Source organism: Anolis carolinensis, chromosome 5 (genome assembly GCF_035594765.1).
Source record: "Anolis carolinensis isolate JA03-04 chromosome 5, rAnoCar3.1.pri, whole genome shotgun sequence".
In the NCBI taxonomy this organism is placed as follows: domain Eukaryota; kingdom Metazoa; phylum Chordata; class Lepidosauria; order Squamata; family Dactyloidae; genus Anolis; species Anolis carolinensis.
This window is the reverse complement of record NC_085845.1, coordinates 177,898,661-177,917,546: the sequence shown is the minus strand read 5'-3', so window position 1 is coordinate 177,917,546 and position 18,886 is coordinate 177,898,661. Positions and strand designations below refer to the sequence as shown.

Sequence of the window (18,886 nt, the reverse complement as noted above, 5' to 3'; positions counted from 1 at the left end):
AATAAACAATCTAATATCTTTATTAAAGCAATAAAGGAGTCAAACAAAAATAAGCAGAGTATATAGTCCAGCAATAGTCCTTTTAGGAAAGGTCAAAAATAGTCCAATAATATAAAGTTAGATGTCCAGTATTAGAGTTCAAAGTTTTAAATCCAATAACCGAAACACACTCAAACTTCCAAGCAGTTTGAGTGGGGAATAAAGCAAGGTATTTCAAAGAGTTCCAGGTTCAATGTCCAAGGCTGGGATAACAAGACAAGGCAAGGTTGGTCGTGGTGGAACTGATTTGCAGTCCAGACTTGACAGGGAGACGAGATGCAACACGCGGTCTACTCAAGAGGAACTAGAGTCGATGTTAACTTTCCAACTGACATGACACCGCGCTGGCTAGCCTGCGCGCAGAACTTTTATGGGACTTCAAATCTCCCCTCAAACCAGGTGCCTGAACACTTTTTCCCAAGGGAAACGGACTGAAGACAACAACTTGCCAGATGCAACCCTCCCTGGAAACTCTCAATGGAATCGGTTTAATTAGCGTCCTCTCTCTCCGCTAATCTCACGCTTCGTCTCCGATTCTCCTTCTCAGAACGAAATGTTTTCAGAAACAATCTCCTATCAAAAGGAGCACTGTCTGGGGAACCAGGCTCTGTTTCAAGGGCTTTCGTAATTAGCTTTGGGCTCAAACTGTCAACAGGGAACATCTGGAAGGGAGCAGAATCTTGTTGAAGTGGCACAAACCCCATATCCTCTTCAGACTGATCCATAATGGCTGCGGGGTCATGACTCCAGGGTCCCTGAGACATCACATGTTGCTTCATAGGCAGTGGGTTCATAAACTTCGGTCACAGATTAGAGATGTAAAAAATATTTACACATTCCCCGTACTCAGAGGGGAATGTATCCCAATGCTTTGGGACAATTTGCCATTTTCCTCATTTATTGTTGTTATGTCCCATCAGAAAGAAACGTGATGAAAGCTTTTATTCTTGCTTATGAGAATAAAATAGATATTTCAAACGTAACTTCTGTAGTTTGTTGTATAAATTGTATGTACAAGGAGGGGAGGGTGGGAGTGGGATAAAACAACAAAACAACAATAAAACAAATTTAAAAAATAATAAAATAGAAATATACATCCTTCTCCCAGATTGCTTAAATTTCACCATGTTGATAGCTTAAGTTTGAAATGTTTTGTTTATGAGGATGGTCTGGATAACTATTACGGCCATAGCCCTAAACAAAATACAGAGCTCAGTTCCCTAAATGTCTATGCTTCCAATTCTCCATCTAGTTCAGTGGCTCTCAACTTGTGGGTCCCCAGATGTTTTTGCCTTTAACTCCCAGAAATCCTAACAGCTGGTAAACAGGCTGGAATTTCTGAGAGTTGTAGGCCAAAACACCTGGGAACCCATAAGTTGAGAACCATTGATCTAGTGGATGTGAGAAGTGGGAATGCTGGCAGGAGAAGAGAGAGAGAGACAGAGTAAAGATAGGAGGATTTTGTGAACAGCAGTGGGCAGGCCAGGTTCTTCACATGGCAAGACCTGACTACCAAATCAGTAAAATAATGGTACCACCCACTCTACTGGCCTGGGTTACAGATATGACTTTTTAGAGTTTGAAGTAGCTGGAAATGGAAGCATGCTGTTCCCAGAACAAAAAGAGCACTCCAGGAAACATAAATGGTCACTGAGCTATGTCAGCATCAAAGGCGGAAACTTATGGATAGAGGGAAGTAAGATCTATAGATAAGAGATTGTATATTAGAAAGGAGGTTCAAGTACAGGACCCTTCCATTAAGTTCCTCTGAAGTTCTCCCAAAGAAGACAGTAGTTCTGCAAGGCAGGTAAAAATAGCATGCTGTAATGTGTCAGAGCCCTCTGGTATGCATTTTGTGTACCTCTAAAAATAACTTAAAATGACACTCTCTTCTGCCTATGGTCCTTGTAAAAAAAAAGGAATGAAAATAACCAGGGAAAACAATTATCAGTTTGAAAAACAGAAGTTTGAAAAACCAAAACAGAAAGATGTGTATGGTATCAAAACTATAAATTCCAGGTTCAATAATCACTGGTTAGTCGTAGAATCATGGAGATGGAAGAGACCACAGGGCCATTCATTCCAATTGCCTGCCATGCAGAAATGCACATTCAAAGCATCCTCGACGAATGGCCATCCTATCTCTGTTTCAAACCCTCCAGAGAAGGAGACCACACCACGCTGAGGCAGCATGTGGAACAGATCTTACTATAAGAAAGGTAGTTATTTCTAATGTTTAGGTGGAATCCCCTTTTCTTCAGTTTGAATCCACTGCTCTGTCTCAGTCTCTGAAACAGCAGAAAACAAACTTGCTCCATCTTCCATATGGCATCCCTTTAAATATGTAGACATGGCTATCATGTCCCCTCTTAACCTTCCTCCTCCAAGCAAAATATACCCAGCTACCTTAAACACTTCTCATACAGCATAGTTTCCAGTTGTTTAAACCATTTTGGTCATTATACTCTTGATGCATTCCAGTTTGGAAACATCCATCTTGAAAAGTGGTGCCCAGAACTGGACACTATTCTAGGTGAAGTCTGTCTAAAGCAGAATAGAGTGATACTGGTAATTCCCTTGATTTAGATGCCATATTCCTATTAATGTAGTTTAGAATTGCATTGGTTTTCTTACCTGATGCATCACACTGTAGCTTGTACTCAGCTTGTGGCCTACTGAGATTCCTAGATCCTTTCACATGTTCTGTTACCAAACCAGATGATATCCATCCTATATCCATGTTTTTTTTGTTTTTTTTTCTGCCTAAGTGTAGTACCTTATATCTCCCTGTTACAATTCATTTTGTTAATCTTAGCCCAGCTCTTCAATCTATTAAGGTGATTTTGAATTCTCACCCTCTCCTGTGGAGTATTAACCTTTTTGAAGATATAGATATTTGTCCTCCAGTCAGCTGGGACTTCTCTTAATTATTATTGACAGTTGTTCTGCGATTACTTCTGCCAGTTCTTTTAATATCCTGGGATGTAATTAATCTAGCCCTGAAGCCTTGAATTCATTCATTTAGAGTACTAATCAAGTATTGCTGTGGGCTCTTCCACATAGCCATATAACCCAGAATATCAAAGCAGAAAATCCCATAATATCTGCTTTGAACTGGGCTATCTGAGTCCACACTGCCATATATTCCAGTTCAAAGCAGAAAATGTGGGATTTTATTTAGCTGTGTGAAAGGGGCATGTGGTGCTTTCTTTACCTGTTCTGTGCTACATTTCTCCTACTTTATCATCTACTCCATTTCCCCCAAAATGGAACAGATTATTCACAGGATGGAGCAACATGTTTTCCCTTTGGGAGAAGACCAAGATGTTCGCAACACAGAGTTGATCTTGAAGAGATTGCAGCAGGTTGTTTAAAAGTCGAGGCCATATTTGAAAATCAAATTGATAAATTATATCAAAAGCACAAATATCAGAAGGACAATGGATGTAGTTGTGGCCATTATGATGCCTTATCTTGAAATGTATACTTATGCTCAGAGTATGTCACTCTTTTGGTCGAGAAATTGTATTACCATGTATTTTACATCTCTCCTTCTGCCTCAGTTCTTTAGAAATAGATACAGGGATTAAATTCAAATAGAGAACTTTTCCTTTCTAATGCTAAAAAAGGGCAAAAATGAAAAAAAGGAGAAGGAACAATGCAAATGCAAAGCAGAGTTCTGATGTTTTCACAGTATTATTGTTAGCGGTGATGTAAGAATGCAATAATGGATTTTAATATGTCATGCTAATGAACAATTTATCACCTACTAATTAGTGTTTAGATAAAATGGCAACATGTTTCTTTCTTTGGGCAGAATTCAAAATAAGAGGAGGTTGATTGATGTACTTGCTAGTTTATTAATCACAGATACGCCTGCCTTTGTAGAATCCTTTATACTGTGCAGAATTTCAAAGGTTTGCCAATCAAATGCATTCCTGGAGTTTCAGTGAATCTTTAAGCTTACTAAAAAGGAATACCTGTATAACACATGTCTGTAAAAAGAATTTTCTGTTTGTGGTGGGTGAAATCATTCCTATTGTTTGGTGGATCTTAAGGCATATATGATAGAAAGAATGAACCTTTTTTGTTTGCTCATGTTGATGAGCTAGTATTATTTGTTTCATGGACAGAACTATGCAATTCATATGTCGGATTTATGACTTGGTGACCCTGCATAGATCCACGGGGTTTGTATATTTCTGCAAGAAGAAAAAGTCAAGATTTTGTTGGGTATCTTCTTACTACTAGACTCCTCTTTTTAACAAATAACAACATTATTTTCAAAATATAAAGGTCAGTAGTTCATGGATGTCATTCCATTACTGTTCCAAGTGAAGCTTAGTCATTTCTTAATCCATTATGTTCTTGTTTTACTGTCATCACTGCTTTGATTCTCATAATCATTGGTTGCTAAACAGGAAATAACCTACCACAATTTTTATTCCTCCAGATTAGGGTTTTTTAATGATAAAATAACAAAATTGTTCCATTATGTCTAAAAGCATTATCCAATGCCATTGTTCTCTGAAACAACATATATGTTTAGTCATCCTGGACTGAAAAAGGACATCAATGCATTTCTTGATTTGTACATAGGCCTTGTGTTAATATAACTCTGTTGGTGTTTAAAATCTACTTAAAGTCAGTCAGAGTGGGTTGAATATTTGTATTCTTATTTTCCCCTCCTCCTCTTTTTATCCAGTCCATTTTCCGTCTCCCATTTCCCACCCTCCATTATTAACCATGGTTTCCCTTCTGTTTTCATGGATTTAGCAACGGTTATCTCAGAAATTAGAGTGTGAAAATAGGGTGTGAACCCAGTTTCAAGCAAATTGTGTTGAACATGTTTGGTGACTGAGAAACCTGTCAGTTTCCACATTCAATTTATGTTTAACCCTGAGTTTATTTCTGTCAAATTTATGAAGAAGTTTTCTAATTTTTGTATTTATTTACCATATTTGTACCTCGTCCTTCTCAACCCCGAGGGGGAATCAGAGCAACCTCACATATCAACAACAATTTAATGCCTTAAAATAACATACAATTGGTAAACATCTACATTAAAAACCAGAGAATTAAAACATCTAAAAACAATTACATCAATTATTAAAATGACATAATCCAAAATCATAATCCAGGGCCATTCCAATTGTCATTGCACATTCTGCACAGATTTTGTAAATCACACATTATTCTCAACCACATATCGTGGTCAAATGACATCAGTACAATTATCTAAGGGCCCTTCCACACAGCCATATAACCCAGAATATAAAGGCAGATAGTCCACAATATCTGCTTTGAGCTGAGTTATCTGAGTCCACACTGCCATATAAGCTAGTTCAAAGCAGATAATGTGGAATTTTATACAGCTGTGTGGAAGGGACCACAGTTTGCAGAGGAATTTCTTGGTACCTAGCTGTTCAGCCATCAGAAAAATGTGACAAGAACCTTGAATGTGGTTAATTATACAGAGATTGAAAGAAACAATTGAAAATTGGTTTTAAAAGGTGATACATGACTCCAGAGGTTTTAGGGAGAAGGATGAGGATGCATATTCCCCCTTTTGCAAATAACATTCTTTATAGGGAATTTTTATGCTACATTTCTGTTCAATCTTTGACAGAACATCTAGTTGGGGCTTGATGCCTAACGTAATCATCTCTTTATGATTCAACAATATGTTTTATATTTGAATAACTCTGGACACCATTACATCCTTAATTTGCACTTTGCAAGCCATTCTTAGTTTCTTTTTGGCTATTGTGTCTTGTTAACATAGCCACTCCAGGCGCCAGAGTACTTCTGGTGCTTCCTCATTAGCTGTCCCTTTGAACACATCTGTCATATTCAGCTCCTGCAAATTTATCTGCATCTCACAGTTATTGAGATGTCAAGAAGAGAACAGAGGATCCATTAGGTGTTATCTCAGTGCCTTGCAGAGAGGAGAGAAATAATATTGGCCATTACTTCAGTGTTTCGACATGAAAGAAAATTGTGGTTATGTTAGCAAAGTTGTATTGCTAGATACTTTTTCTTAGTAACAATAAACTATGTTGGTTGCTTTTTTATGCTTAATGAAAGAAAGCTTTGGGGAAAACTACAAATCCCAGAATTCCCAGCTCTGACCAAGCTGGACGGGGAATTTTGGGACTTCAATGAAGTAATTTTATCCAGCTCTAATTCAAAGTAACATCTGGATGCATTCTAATACATGTTCATAACACATGCTGCTTTTTTCTTGGTGATACAACCTGAACATTTTTCCCTTGTTTCTTGGTCACCTTGTTCTGTATAGATACCCCTAATCTCTGAGCTTTAAGGAAGACATGCTTACCATATCATGGCTAGATAAGCTTTGTTGTATGTCTTTTGGGCTGTGTGGCCATGTTCCAGAAGTATTCTCTCCTGACATTTCGCCCACATCTATGGCAGACATCCTCAGAGGTTGTGAGGTATGGATAAACTAGGCACGGAAAGGAAAAAATATATATCTGTGGAGAGTCCAGGGTGTGACAAAAGTCCTTTGTCAGTTGGAAGCCAGCATTAATGTTTCAGTTAATCACCCTAATTAGCATTGGAAAGGTTTGTCTCTTGCCTGGGGGACATCCTTTGTTCAGTCATTAGCCGTCCTTGGGGCTCCTTTGCCCTTAGAGTGTTGCTTCCCATCTACTGTTTTGATTTTAGAGTTTTTTTTAATACTGGTAGCCAGATTTTGTTCATTTTCATGGTTTCTTCCTTTCTGTTAAAGTTGTCCACATGCTTGTGGATTTCAATGGCTTCTCTGTGTAGTCTGACATGATAGTTGTTGGAGTGGTCCAGCATTTCTGTGTTCTCAAATAATATACTGTGTCCAGGTTGGTTCATCAAGTGCTCTGCTATGGCTGATTTCTCTGGTTGAATTAGTCTGCGGTGCCTTTCATGTTCTTTGACTCATGTTTGGGCGCTGCGTTTGGTGGTCCCTATGTATACTTGTCCACAGCTGCATGGTATCCGGGAGACTCCTGCAGAGGAGAGAGGATCCCTCTTGTCCTTTGCTGACCGTAGCATTTGTTGGATTTTCTTTGTGGGTCTGTAGATAGTTTATAGGTTGTGCTTATTCATCAGTTTGCCTATGCGGTCAGTGGTTCCCTTGATGTATGGTAAGAACACCTTTCCTCTGGGTGGATCTTTGTCTTGACTCCCATGGCTTGTTCTTGGCCTTGCAGCTCTTCTGATGTCTGTGGTGGAGTATTCATTGGCCTGTAGAGCCCAGTTTAGGTGGTTTAGTTCACCTTGGAGGAGGTGAGGTTCACAGATTCTTTGTGCACGGTCTGTCAGGGCTTTGATTGTGCTTGTTTTTTGACTTGGGTGATGGTTGGAGTTTTTATGAAAGACATACAACAACCCTGTGATCCCGGCCATGAAAGCCTTCAACAATGCTAGATAAGTTTGTTTGTGGAAGACTGTCTTCCTTGCTGCATCTTTTAGAGTTTTCCTCCCATAAAGACCATATTTGTGCCCAACATAGGATGATTTCAAATGGCAATCAAAGACTTGTTTCCCTGGATATCTCAATTGCAATTGCAGCATAATGGGATATTTAACCCTTTTCTTATTTTGTCCTTTTGTTACTATTTTATTATATTTTCTAAGTTCTTAATATTGTAAACTGTTTTGCAGTTTTAAAAAAGCTACGAAAACATTCTCTTGAATAAAGGAAATTTGTCTTCAATTCCACATGATGTGGTAGTAGACATATGTCCACTGTCCACCACTAATGTGTATGATTTTTAAGAGTTCTTCTCCTCTCAGGAGGAGATTAGCTGCGCTACCAGAGATGATGATCATATAGTTGGACCACAAGGCTACCATTATATTGTTTAGATGCTGTTCCTTGAGGTAGTTCCTGAATATTGTCTTAGCTTCCATGTTATGGAAACCATCTTCTGTTAGCACATTGGTAAGAGATAGTAAATATAGTATAGGTATGCATAACACCAAAGTGTTTCCGTATTCTGAATCAAGGATACTTTTGTGGATGATACCTTTTTAGGACTACATCTCTTCCAAGCCTTCAACTGTGAGAGTTGTAATCCAAAAAAAGTATTTGCTATTGCCCATGTGTGTAAGTGCTGAGTAGAAGAAATGAAGCTGACAGGCTCAAGGCAGACATATGAAGAACCATAGGTACTGAGTAATGGGGCAGCAGAAAGAAAGGGCGTCTATTTGCATAATCTTCCACTGACACATGAGAAAAGATTTGGCAGTGGTAGTTTATAGAGATGTTGCATAGAAGTCTGATTCAGAATGACAGGTGAATAGTACGGCACTAATAGCTAAGAAAACAGACCGCATCTCTTGCACATTCAGACTTTGCAAGTCTGCAACACCTACCTACGTGACAGATTAAACAGTGGTTGAAGCAGAAAAAATATACAACTCATTAAGGCTATATTGAAATAGGAGAGACCTTGAACTCAGATGGAAATAGGCAGCCAGCATTTATTTAAAGTTTCTAGTTTTTCCATTCTAAGTGGTCTCCTTCAGTGATAACGCTTTCTAAAGAGATTTAATCCCAAAGCGATTGACAGATGTAGGTTCACACTCTGAATCTTTTGTGAATATACATGTTTATTGATTATTTTGTCCAAGGTCATGCCAAGACAATGTACAGCCAGAGGCAGAGTGGTATGCGATGTTCCCTACATTGTACCCAAGCTGTTTTGGCACATAAAGCAGACAATATCCCAAACACCTCTTGACATCACAGGCAGTAAAACAATAATAGGAAAGTACTGAGTACCAATTTACTGCCCTTTCATCCACAATTTGCTACATGAGGCGGCTCCCTCACTCCACCTAATGGTAGGGCAGTCTTTGCTGTTCTCAGATTTAAAAAATTTTATGCATATTGGAGGGTTGTGTATTAAATGTAAGAATTGATTCAGGCTGGATCTACACTGCCCTATATCCTAGGATCTGATCCCAGATTATCTGCTTTGAACTGGATTATATAATAATAATAATAATAATAATAATAATAATAATAATAATAATAATAATAATAATAATAATAATTTATTTTTCTATCCCGCCTCCATCTCCCTGCGGGGACTCAGGGCAGCTAACATGGGGCCAAGCCCAAAGAACAAACAGTGAACAAAGTAAAAATACATATGTAAACAACATCAACAAACAGGTAAAATGAACAAATTAAAACCACAATATTACAATATAATACAATAATAAAACAATAAAATACAAAAATGATAAAAAACAAAACAACCACTTAATAGCAAAATAGATAGATAAAATGGGAGGGCGGTCTAAACAAAAGTGCAGAGATATAAATTGCAAACACCATTTGGTAGAATAAATGGACAAAGTGCTAAAGTGTCCCCTAGAGGATTTGGAGTGGGGTAGGGAGTCAAGTTATTTCCATCAGAGGAGCAGAATAAAGTACAAAATAATAGCGTTTTTTATTTAGATGGGGTCTGTCATGGGGATTAATTATTCGAATGCACACTGGAAGAGCCAAGTTTTAATTCTTTTCTAAAAGGTGACAGGGTGGCTGCTTGCCTAATCTCCCTGGGGAGGAAATTCCAGAGCCGAGGGGCTACCATGAAATAGGCCCTCTTCCTCGTCCCAACAAGCCACACTTGTGAGGAGTGGGAAGCGAGAGAAGAATCTCTCTGGATGATCGAAGAGATCGTGCAGGTTCATAGGGGGAAAGGCGGTCATGAAGATAGGCAGTTCCCAAACCATTCAGGGCTTTGTAGGTGATAACTTCCACCTTGAATTGGGACTGGAAAGTGATTGGTAGCCAATGGAACAGGAGGGTTGACTGTTCCCTGTAATTCGCTCCGGTTAGCAATCTGGCTGCCGATCGTTGGACCAGTTTTAGTTTCTGGGACATCTTCAAGGGCAGCCCCATGTAGAGCACATTGCAATAGTCCAATCAAGAGGTAACTAGGGCATGGACCACCGTGGCCAAGTCAGATTTCAAAACGTATGGTCGCAGCTGGTGCACAAGTTTTAATTATGCAAAGACCCGCCGATACATGAGTCTCCACTGCCATATAATCAGGGATAAACAGATAATCTGGTATCAAATCCTGGGATATATGGCAGTATAGAATCATAGAATCATAGAATCATAGAATAGTAGAGTTGGAAGAGACCTCAAGGGCCATCTAGTCCAACCCCCCGCTAAGAAGCAGGAAATCGCATTCAAAGCACCCCCGACAGATGGCCATCCAGCCTCTGCTTAAAAGCTTCCAAAGAAGGAGCCTCCACCACATTCCGGGGGAGAGAGTTCCACTGCCGAACAGCCCTCACAGTGAGGAAGTTCTTCCTGATGTTCAGGTGGAATCTCCTTTCCTGTAGTTTGAAGCCATTGTTCCGTGTCCTAGTCTGCAGGGCAGCAGAAAATAAGCTTGCTCCCTCCTCCCTATGACTTCCCCTCACATATTTGTACATGGCTATCATGTCTCCTCTCAGCCTTCTCTTCTGCAGGCTAAACATGCCCAGCTCTTTAAGCCTCTCCTCATAGGGCTTGTTCTCCAGACCCTTAATCATTTTAGATTCTATGAAGGGGCCTCATAGAATCTATTCCTCCCTCCTTTCCTTTCTGGACAGTTGCTCCCCCTACTCTACCCCTGGAAATTAACCACCTACACAAAATTATATGCCTTTCTAGCCCCTAATTATTTCTTGGTACTACTCACCCTTTTTGTTTCCTCCTCAGTATTGTGGCTTTGTGAAGACTTGAGAAAGATGGGCTCCTCCACATACATTTCACTTGATGCATTTTAACGATAATGTTTGATGGTGAACACTATAACACTGGAACAAGAAAATAGGTGGTAACCTATATTTAAGCTTGTTTCAAATAACTCATCATCTTTCATAGTTGTATGTATTTAGTTACAGATTTTAACATCATGTTTTTATACAGTAATTATTGTTGTGCTCTTTTTTGCAGTGTAAATCTACACTTAGTGACGCTTGCCTTTCTGTTCCTGCTAATTAGCTAAAGATTTAGGTTTCCAGAGTGGTAATTCTTCACAAACAGCATTGTGCATCTTAAGTGCTAAACAGTTTATTACAACATAACCACTTGTGGTCCAGAGTTTGTGCACTGTTGTCCATAGTACAGTATATAGTAATATGTTAATTTTTATGGATATCCCTTGGCTAGACGGCCATATTAGATCACACATCTTAAACCACTAGGGGCCACACAGACTTTTATTTTACCGTCGTTACAGTGATTACTGAAATGCAACAATAGCCATGGCTGTAGTTGGCATCAAAATTTGGGTACAGTTGTAGTGGTTCAAAATGGTGAAAAAGGTTGCTGTGTTATTATCATGCAACAAAGGGCCCCTGTAAAAGTTCAGGGCATTGTTAGTCATAGCATTGGGGTATTGGATCCTCATCTCACTCATGTGTTCAGAAATCCTCTTTGAACTATAATCTGCGGAAATTGATCCATCTTTCCCCTTAAGAATGACACAACAGTCAGATGGCAAAGGTTTTGTTAGTGCCATGAACAGTTGTGGTGGATGTGTCCTACCATATATTTCTCTGGAAAGCACAAGCATTCTGAGTCTGATGTGCAGAGATTATTTGCTGACAGAGAAAAAAAACTCTGTCAGGAATGTTTGCTAAATGCAAAACATTTCGGAAACTTAATATTTATGGCCTAGGGAAAATGAAGTATTTCTTCTTTGATCAAAAATAAGCTTGGGTTATAAGTGTATCTGTGAAAGGGGTGGGATAGGAGATTCTTTGCTGAATTTGCTTCTGGTTGTATATTTTTCATTCCTTTTTCTTTTTGGTAGGTTATGAATGCTTGGGGCAGAATATTGAATGATTGGTTTTGATCTTTTTTTAATTCACTGACTCATGAATTAAATTCACTTAATTCACTTCACTTAAACAGAGGCTGGATAGCAATCTGTTGAGGAGTGCTTTGATTGTGTGTTCCTCCGTGGCAGGCGGTTGGACTGGATGGCCCTTGAAGTCTCTGCATCTCCATATCTCTATGATTCTATGAACCAGAATGATATCCTATCCCATAATAAAGGGGTTCACAGTGAAGAAGTCCATTTTAACATTCTTTTTTCTATATGTTTTATTTAAGATATGTAAGGAAGTCACTAGAAGGTGTGCATTTTGTAATTTGACCATAGAAACCAACTCAGTTTATGTATAGATAACAAATTCTTGTAAACACATACAGGAGAAATAATGCAAGAAACTGAACAGTAACCAAGCTTTGATGACAGTCCATACACATCCAGAAAGTTCCAGATTACATATGGCAGAATGGGCAATATTTTTGCCTAAGGTCATAGAATACCATTTGCCATTTGCAGTGGTAGTTATGTAGGGGGTATTAGATATGGGACCAATTACTCAAAGAACCATTTGTAGTCGCAATAGATATTTACTGTGAATTGATCTGTTCTCTGATTCTCTGTTTAAGCCAACTCTTGGGGTTTGTGAAACATTTGGCCTTCCACAAGTTTTAGTCTGCAACTCCTATGATTCCTGACAATTAGCCATGTTTGCTTACACTGGTGGAAGTTTTAGGTCAAAACTTCTGGAGATCTAACAGTTCCTTTGTCCAAATTTAGAAAGATCTTTTAGCCAGCGTGGTGAAGGTGGGGGTGGAGAGAGACTTTGAAAGCTGTCACTTGCCTTGATTTAAAAATTCTACATTTCTTTTCCCTCTTTCTCATTTCACTGTAGGTGTTCCTTGTCTGCCAGAAAGTCTGAATCTTCACAAAGAGCAGCAAAGGTCAAATAAACCAGGGGAAGTCCAGATGTTTAGCCAGTCTGAGCTACGAACCATTGAACAATCTTTGCTTGCAACCCGTGTGGGAAGCATTGCAGAACTCAGTAAGTACTCCAGATAATTTCTAACCTTTCCCTCCTATTTTTTGAGCAAGTGTGGTTCAGTTTATGCTGAAAAAATTCTATCAGGTTATAGAGGGGGGGCTGCTGTGATGGAAAGATGTAGAGCAACTCTATATCCTGCTAGTGAAGTGGTTTGTAAGACAATTTTGAATTACAGTTAACCATTTTGCAGCATGGAAAGGACAACTCCAAGGAGGCAGGCAGACAACGTAGATTTGTTAGACTATTAGGGGCTAAGGTGATTCTAGCAGACATGCTTTTTGAATTCTGTTGATGCCATCATTGCTGGTATTTGTGTATAAGTGGTTTGGCATGGGGAGACTGTACAATGGAAATACCTAGGGTCACATAAAAATATCTCGGGTGGAAAGGAGTCATGAGTGGAAAAAGTTTAAGAAGCCCTGCTCTTGATCATTTATAGTTCTGGGCATAGAATCCTGATAGACCCATACTCTTACTCTTGTGGGACTTCTTCTGGAGAACTGTAATATAACAATTGTTTGTTGGTGCTCTGTCCATTACAAGGGGAAATAAAGGCTCCCACTCTCATGGGTTACTGGATTTTTTCCACTGTGAAAAAACAAGTTTTAGTATTGGATGTGACATGTTTACAAAGTCCATGGTGTGAAGGCAGGAAATGCTTCACCCCACATCATGGACCATAGACCACCTTTGCATGTGTCTGAGAGCAATTAGAGTTGGGGTGGAGAAAGCATGTTGAGAAGATTTGGTGGAAACCTTTTGAAGCTTGGACATTAATTTAAGTTTGGCAGTATATTAAGACAAACCTAATTTTTTAATTTTTTAAAATTATTTTAGAAATTATAACAGACATTCATGAAAGTGAAAAACAAGAAGTAAAATAAAATACACACATATAAAAAAAGGAAAAAAATACAGAGATATATAAAGATTTGCACTGTAGTGTACAGCCAGCGCTTGTTAAACTAATGGATATTCACAGAGTGGCTGTACCGTTGTTATACCACTTATCCTTGTCCCCCTAACCCCTCACCCATGAATCCAACCCCCTAGACCTCCGATACCCCTCAGTAAGTATCACATAACTAACCATCAACTACCCATGTATCTTCTTTCGCTAAATCCCCTTAATGGCAGTCATCAAATCTACCTTTGTCTTCTTTTCCAGATACCCAAGTGCCAGCCTCCATTTGTTTACAAAATCCTTATTATTTTGGAATATATCCAAATGGTCAAGCTGACAAATAGTAACAGAGGAGGAAACAAAACTAAAATTTGATGTTCCACTGAAAGTTCTCATATGAGAATTTTTTTATTAGTGTGGAGAGTCAAATAGAATATGAAAAGCCTTTCAGCTGTTAGGAATTTTGGGAGTTGAAGTCCAAAACACCTGGAGGGCCAAAGTTTGCCCATGTCTGGCCCAGAATGTCTTATGGTTGCTATCAGTTCCTTTCTTCAGATCTCGTGGGATGGTATAGTTTGGTTCCTGATATATGGGGAGAAACGAAGTGGTTTACAGTTATCAGGAGATCACGAACGTGTTCAGAGTGAGTTTCCTTTCCACATTTAATATCTGTCAACTGAAAAAAAAGGCTTTCAAAATCCACTCTCACATTTGGAGTAGGGTATTTCTGTTTAGCTGTGTAAAACATACACCAAGAAGGAAAATGTCAATTTGTATAAACAGAAGAAAGATGGAGTATGAATTCTGCCAACTCTTCTAATTGTCATTGAAGGACTTCATCCCTGAGCCACCTATTCACTGATATGCTGATTCTGCATTTCTTAAAATAGGCAAATGAATCGGCATGTTCTGTCAGAAACTGTGCTATCTCCTGACATGCTGATAATAGCACTGCCATATCTGTCCAAAGTATTCAGAATGTATTTACATGCTCTGTGTTCTTGGAATGATTCTTGCATATTAATCCAACTGAACTAGAGACCTAGAAAATAGGAGGGAGGGGGGAAGAGAGCAAGAATTAATGGGGCTCCTTTTCCTTCCATCTTGCTGCATCTTCTAATCAAGACTGCCCTGTTTTGAACTGCCTCTGCTCCTGTGTTTCATACAAGAACTTGATATAGGGAAATTTAAGTACCGTAAGTGGTACTTTTCCTGAAACATCTGCAGATTATAGGGAAGGTTTTACTTGCTCATTTTTTGCAAGTTGGGTTTCTGTGAAAGGCTGTAGTAGCAGGACTAGTCCTCATCCTCAAAGCTCCCATGACTTTTCTATTTCTCTGTTCTTATATCGCAATGTCCATTTTGTTTCTCCAACTCAGGAATTCACAGCTGTCTGAAAGTTTAAAGGTTAAAGTAAGCATAATCCAAGAAGAGCAGTAACACATGCAATTCCTTAGTGTGCATACCTTCCCACATTTCACAGGTGAAAACCAGGACACGTGGGCAAGCAATATCAGTATGTAGTCAAGATAGCAAAGGCTATTAACGAGGTAGGACATACAACCTAGGCAAAGCTGAAATAGCTTGCTTTTGTTTGAGTCTACAAGGACGGGTTAGAGTACACCCAAGTTAACTGAAGGCAGGCCCCCTTTGCACTTTGAACGCAGTTGGCCACAACTGAAGAAAGTAATTAATGGACAAAAGTGGTGAATAGGAGGAGGAGAAAGGAACTGGGGCCACTTCCAGACAGCACTTGAACGTGTGCCGAAGCGGGTTTAAGAAACCCACTTAGACATGCTTTTAAATCCACACACTTCCCTCTAAATTGCGTGCTTTCCCCGGGGGGGGGGGGGGGGGGTGTTTAGATGCCCTCCCAGCACCTTTCGGGAGGGCACCAAGACAACCCCCCCCCCCCAAAAAAAAGGCCTTAAAATAGAAAATAACTTCCCTGGCCACCATTATGCCTTTCAGCATGCTTTTTAGACTGTAGCAATGAGGTGCTGAGAGATGGAGAGGAAAGTGATTCCCTCCAGTCTCTTAGTACTATATTGGTACATTCCAAAAAGCATGCCAAAAGACATAAGGTGACTGGGTACGTTTTTTATTTTAAAGGTTTTAGGGAGGATTTGGGGAGGGGTGGGTTCCCTTTTTGCTTATCCAGGCCTACCGGGCCCAAATAAGTGAATTGGACTGTTCAGACTGACTGCTCGGTTGTCTCAGGACTACTGAGGGGTCCGTTCCCACAGTGTTCATACTCCATTAGACCCGGTCCTTTTAGGAAGACCTAGATCTAATGGAATATCAAATTAATTCAGTTTTACCAGAGATGTCATTTGGATGCCTCCAGAAAAATTGCAGGAGCTCCCGCTTTATGGGCCCTGTCTGGATGGGCCTGGGACATTTATATGCAGTTCAAAAAGTGAGATGACAGTGGATTATTCAGGACTGTCTTTGGCAAATGAGAACATTTGGAGGATTATTTATGTTGTGTCAAAAGCATTGCATAATAAATAAGTTTAAAAGTGATAAAATAAAGGAATCACAAGCAGCTAGATAGTTTTAGACCAAAAGCGGGCAACAGCGACAGCATTGTCCATAGCTTTAAACAATTCCTCCTCCGTACATGAGGCAGGACATTGTGGGCAAGCATACATATGTGGAGTTGTTTGTTCTGCTCAACAGTCACACAAGGTGGAGGATTCCTCCAGGTAGTGCCATCTTGCTAAGTTGTCTTTAGATCTGCCCACTCCACTTCTGAGTCTGTTCAGGGACTTCCAAGTTGCCCATTCCTGGTTTGCCCCTGGAGGAAGACCCTCATTGGGGGGGGGGGCATCCAGTTGGAATTGCCAGGTTTAGCTGCCCAGAGGGACACACTTGCTGCTGCTGGAGGAACATCAAGAGGAGTGGAGGTTCTCATGAAGCTTTTCCTTGATTTGAGTATACTGGGAGGAGGCTGATAGTCATGCAGTGGATGACTTTCACAATGTTCAACCTTATTTCTCTCACAGGAGGCTGATAGCCATACAGTTGGAAGGTATGAATGTAGCTTAGGTTAATTCGAAATGAGAGGTGCTGAGCATGGTTCAGATATGACAACGTGCCAGAATGTTTTTGAATTTTAACTTATTCAGAGACAGAGTGTTTATAAAGCATTGTTTAATAATTTCTGAATGTCTCATATGGAGTGGGCAGATCAAAAGACTACTTGGCAAGGTGGCACTACCTGGAGGAATCCTCCACCTTGTGTGACTGTGGAGCTGAACAAACAACTCCGCATATGTATGCTTGCCCACAATGCCCTGCCTCATGCACGGAGGAGGAGTTGTTTAAAGCTACAGACAATGCGGTTGCTGTTGCCCGCTTTTGGTCCAAAACTATTTAGTTGCTTGTGATTTCTTCTTTTTTTATTTCCATTATTTGAAATGTATTCGTTGTACAATGCTTTTGACACGAAATAAATAAATATGGTGTTCAACTATTTTTTCCAATTGAGTTTCTTCATATATAAATAATAATGTAGCTGTTGACATTTACAAGCATGAAAAAGAAAAAAGCATGACAAAAACAACAAAGACAAAACGAGAATATAATATCATACCTCACAGATAAATGAGTCAGTATATTACTGGAAAGTGCGTGTGAAAGGTGGGTGAAGGAATAGAAAAGCCTTCAATAGTTACTTTTTAGCTCATCTTCTGCATATTTATCTAATTCTGTTTGTACTCTATAACTTAAAACTTATGTCAGCAAGAGATAAAAAGATCTCTCCAAAATTTAGCCTGAGCATCTAGGGAACCTACAGAAAATTGTGATCTTTCAAAATAGAAAAAAAATAAAAGAGGACCATATTTCTTAAAAACCAGTATTCATTCTTTTATTCTCCTTTGATTATTTTTATTTTATTTGATCGTTTTCTAGAAAAGCATAGGATTTAAACATTAGGCTACTTCGATTTTTGCAACAGCTGTTGCTTGGGAGATAAAATCTTTATCCAATACATCCTTATTCCTTGCAACAAATAACGATAGTAGAGTTAGAGCTGCACAACCATGTATAGATTGGTATGTTATCTAGTTTAAAACCAGTATTGGTTAATCTTTGAACAATCTAATTATGTATATTGGGAATTCTTCCTTAACTAATAGTTAATAAAAGATAAAGGTTTTCCCCTGACTTTAAGTCCAGTCATGTCTGACTCTGGGGGTTGGTGCTCATCTCCATTTCTAAACCGAAGAGCTGGCGTTGTCCGTAGACACCTCCAAGGTTATGTGGCCGGTATGACTGCATGGAGCACCGTTACCTTCCCGCCGGAGCGGTACATATTGATCTACTCACATTGGCATGTTTTCGAACTGCTAGGTTGGCAGGAGCTGGAGCTAACAGTGGCCGCTCACACCGCTCCTGGGGTTTGAACCTGGGACCTTTCGGTCTGCAAGTTCAACAGCTCAGTGTTTTAACACACTTTGCCACCGGAACAGCATTTAGTTAATGGTATGAAAGTAAGTAATTATGTAGATCAATGTTATTCATAGTTCTGATACATGGAACAGTGTCATTCCACGAACTATTGGGTGCTGACCTTCATCAAATTTCCAAGAAATAAAGTAACATTTGTGAGTAATGAGCATAGACACATTAGATAATTTTGAAGGTTTTGATTTTGACTACATTCTTATATTTTATTTATTTATTTATTTACCCTATTTATACCCCACCTTTCTCTACCCCGAAGGGGACTCAAAGAGACTTACATGTGGCAATTATTCAATGCCTTAACACATACAACATTAAGCTTAAAATAGATTGAATTAAAATTAATACATATTAACATTTAAAGGATTAAATTCAATATTAAAATCACACCATCTAGAAATCGTAGTCTGAGGCTGTTCCATAGTCACTGCACATGTGCTGAATCCATTATTGCACTAAGGTATTCTTCGAAAGCCTGATCCCAGAGCCAGGATTTTACTTTCCTCCTAAAGGTTAGGAGGGAGGAGGCTGATCTAATGTTGCTAGGGAGGGAGTTCCACAGCTAAAGAGCCACCA

At 39.3% G+C, this 18,886-nt stretch overlaps 1 protein-coding gene across 3 annotated transcripts in view; it reads left to right on the top strand.

Annotated features, from left to right (window-relative positions):
• The window catches only part of abtb3 (ankyrin repeat and BTB domain containing 3), a 275,369-nt gene that overhangs the window by 175,993 nt on the left and 80,490 nt on the right, over nucleotides 1–18,886 (top strand). For all 3 annotated transcript variants that reach the window (XM_062983030.1, XM_062983028.1, XM_062983029.1), the window contains exon 2: nucleotides 12,784–12,933. In XM_062983030.1, coding sequence (XP_062839100.1) covers nucleotides 12,784–12,933 — 150 coding nt within the window. The remainder of the gene's footprint in view (nucleotides 1–12,783; nucleotides 12,934–18,886) is intronic.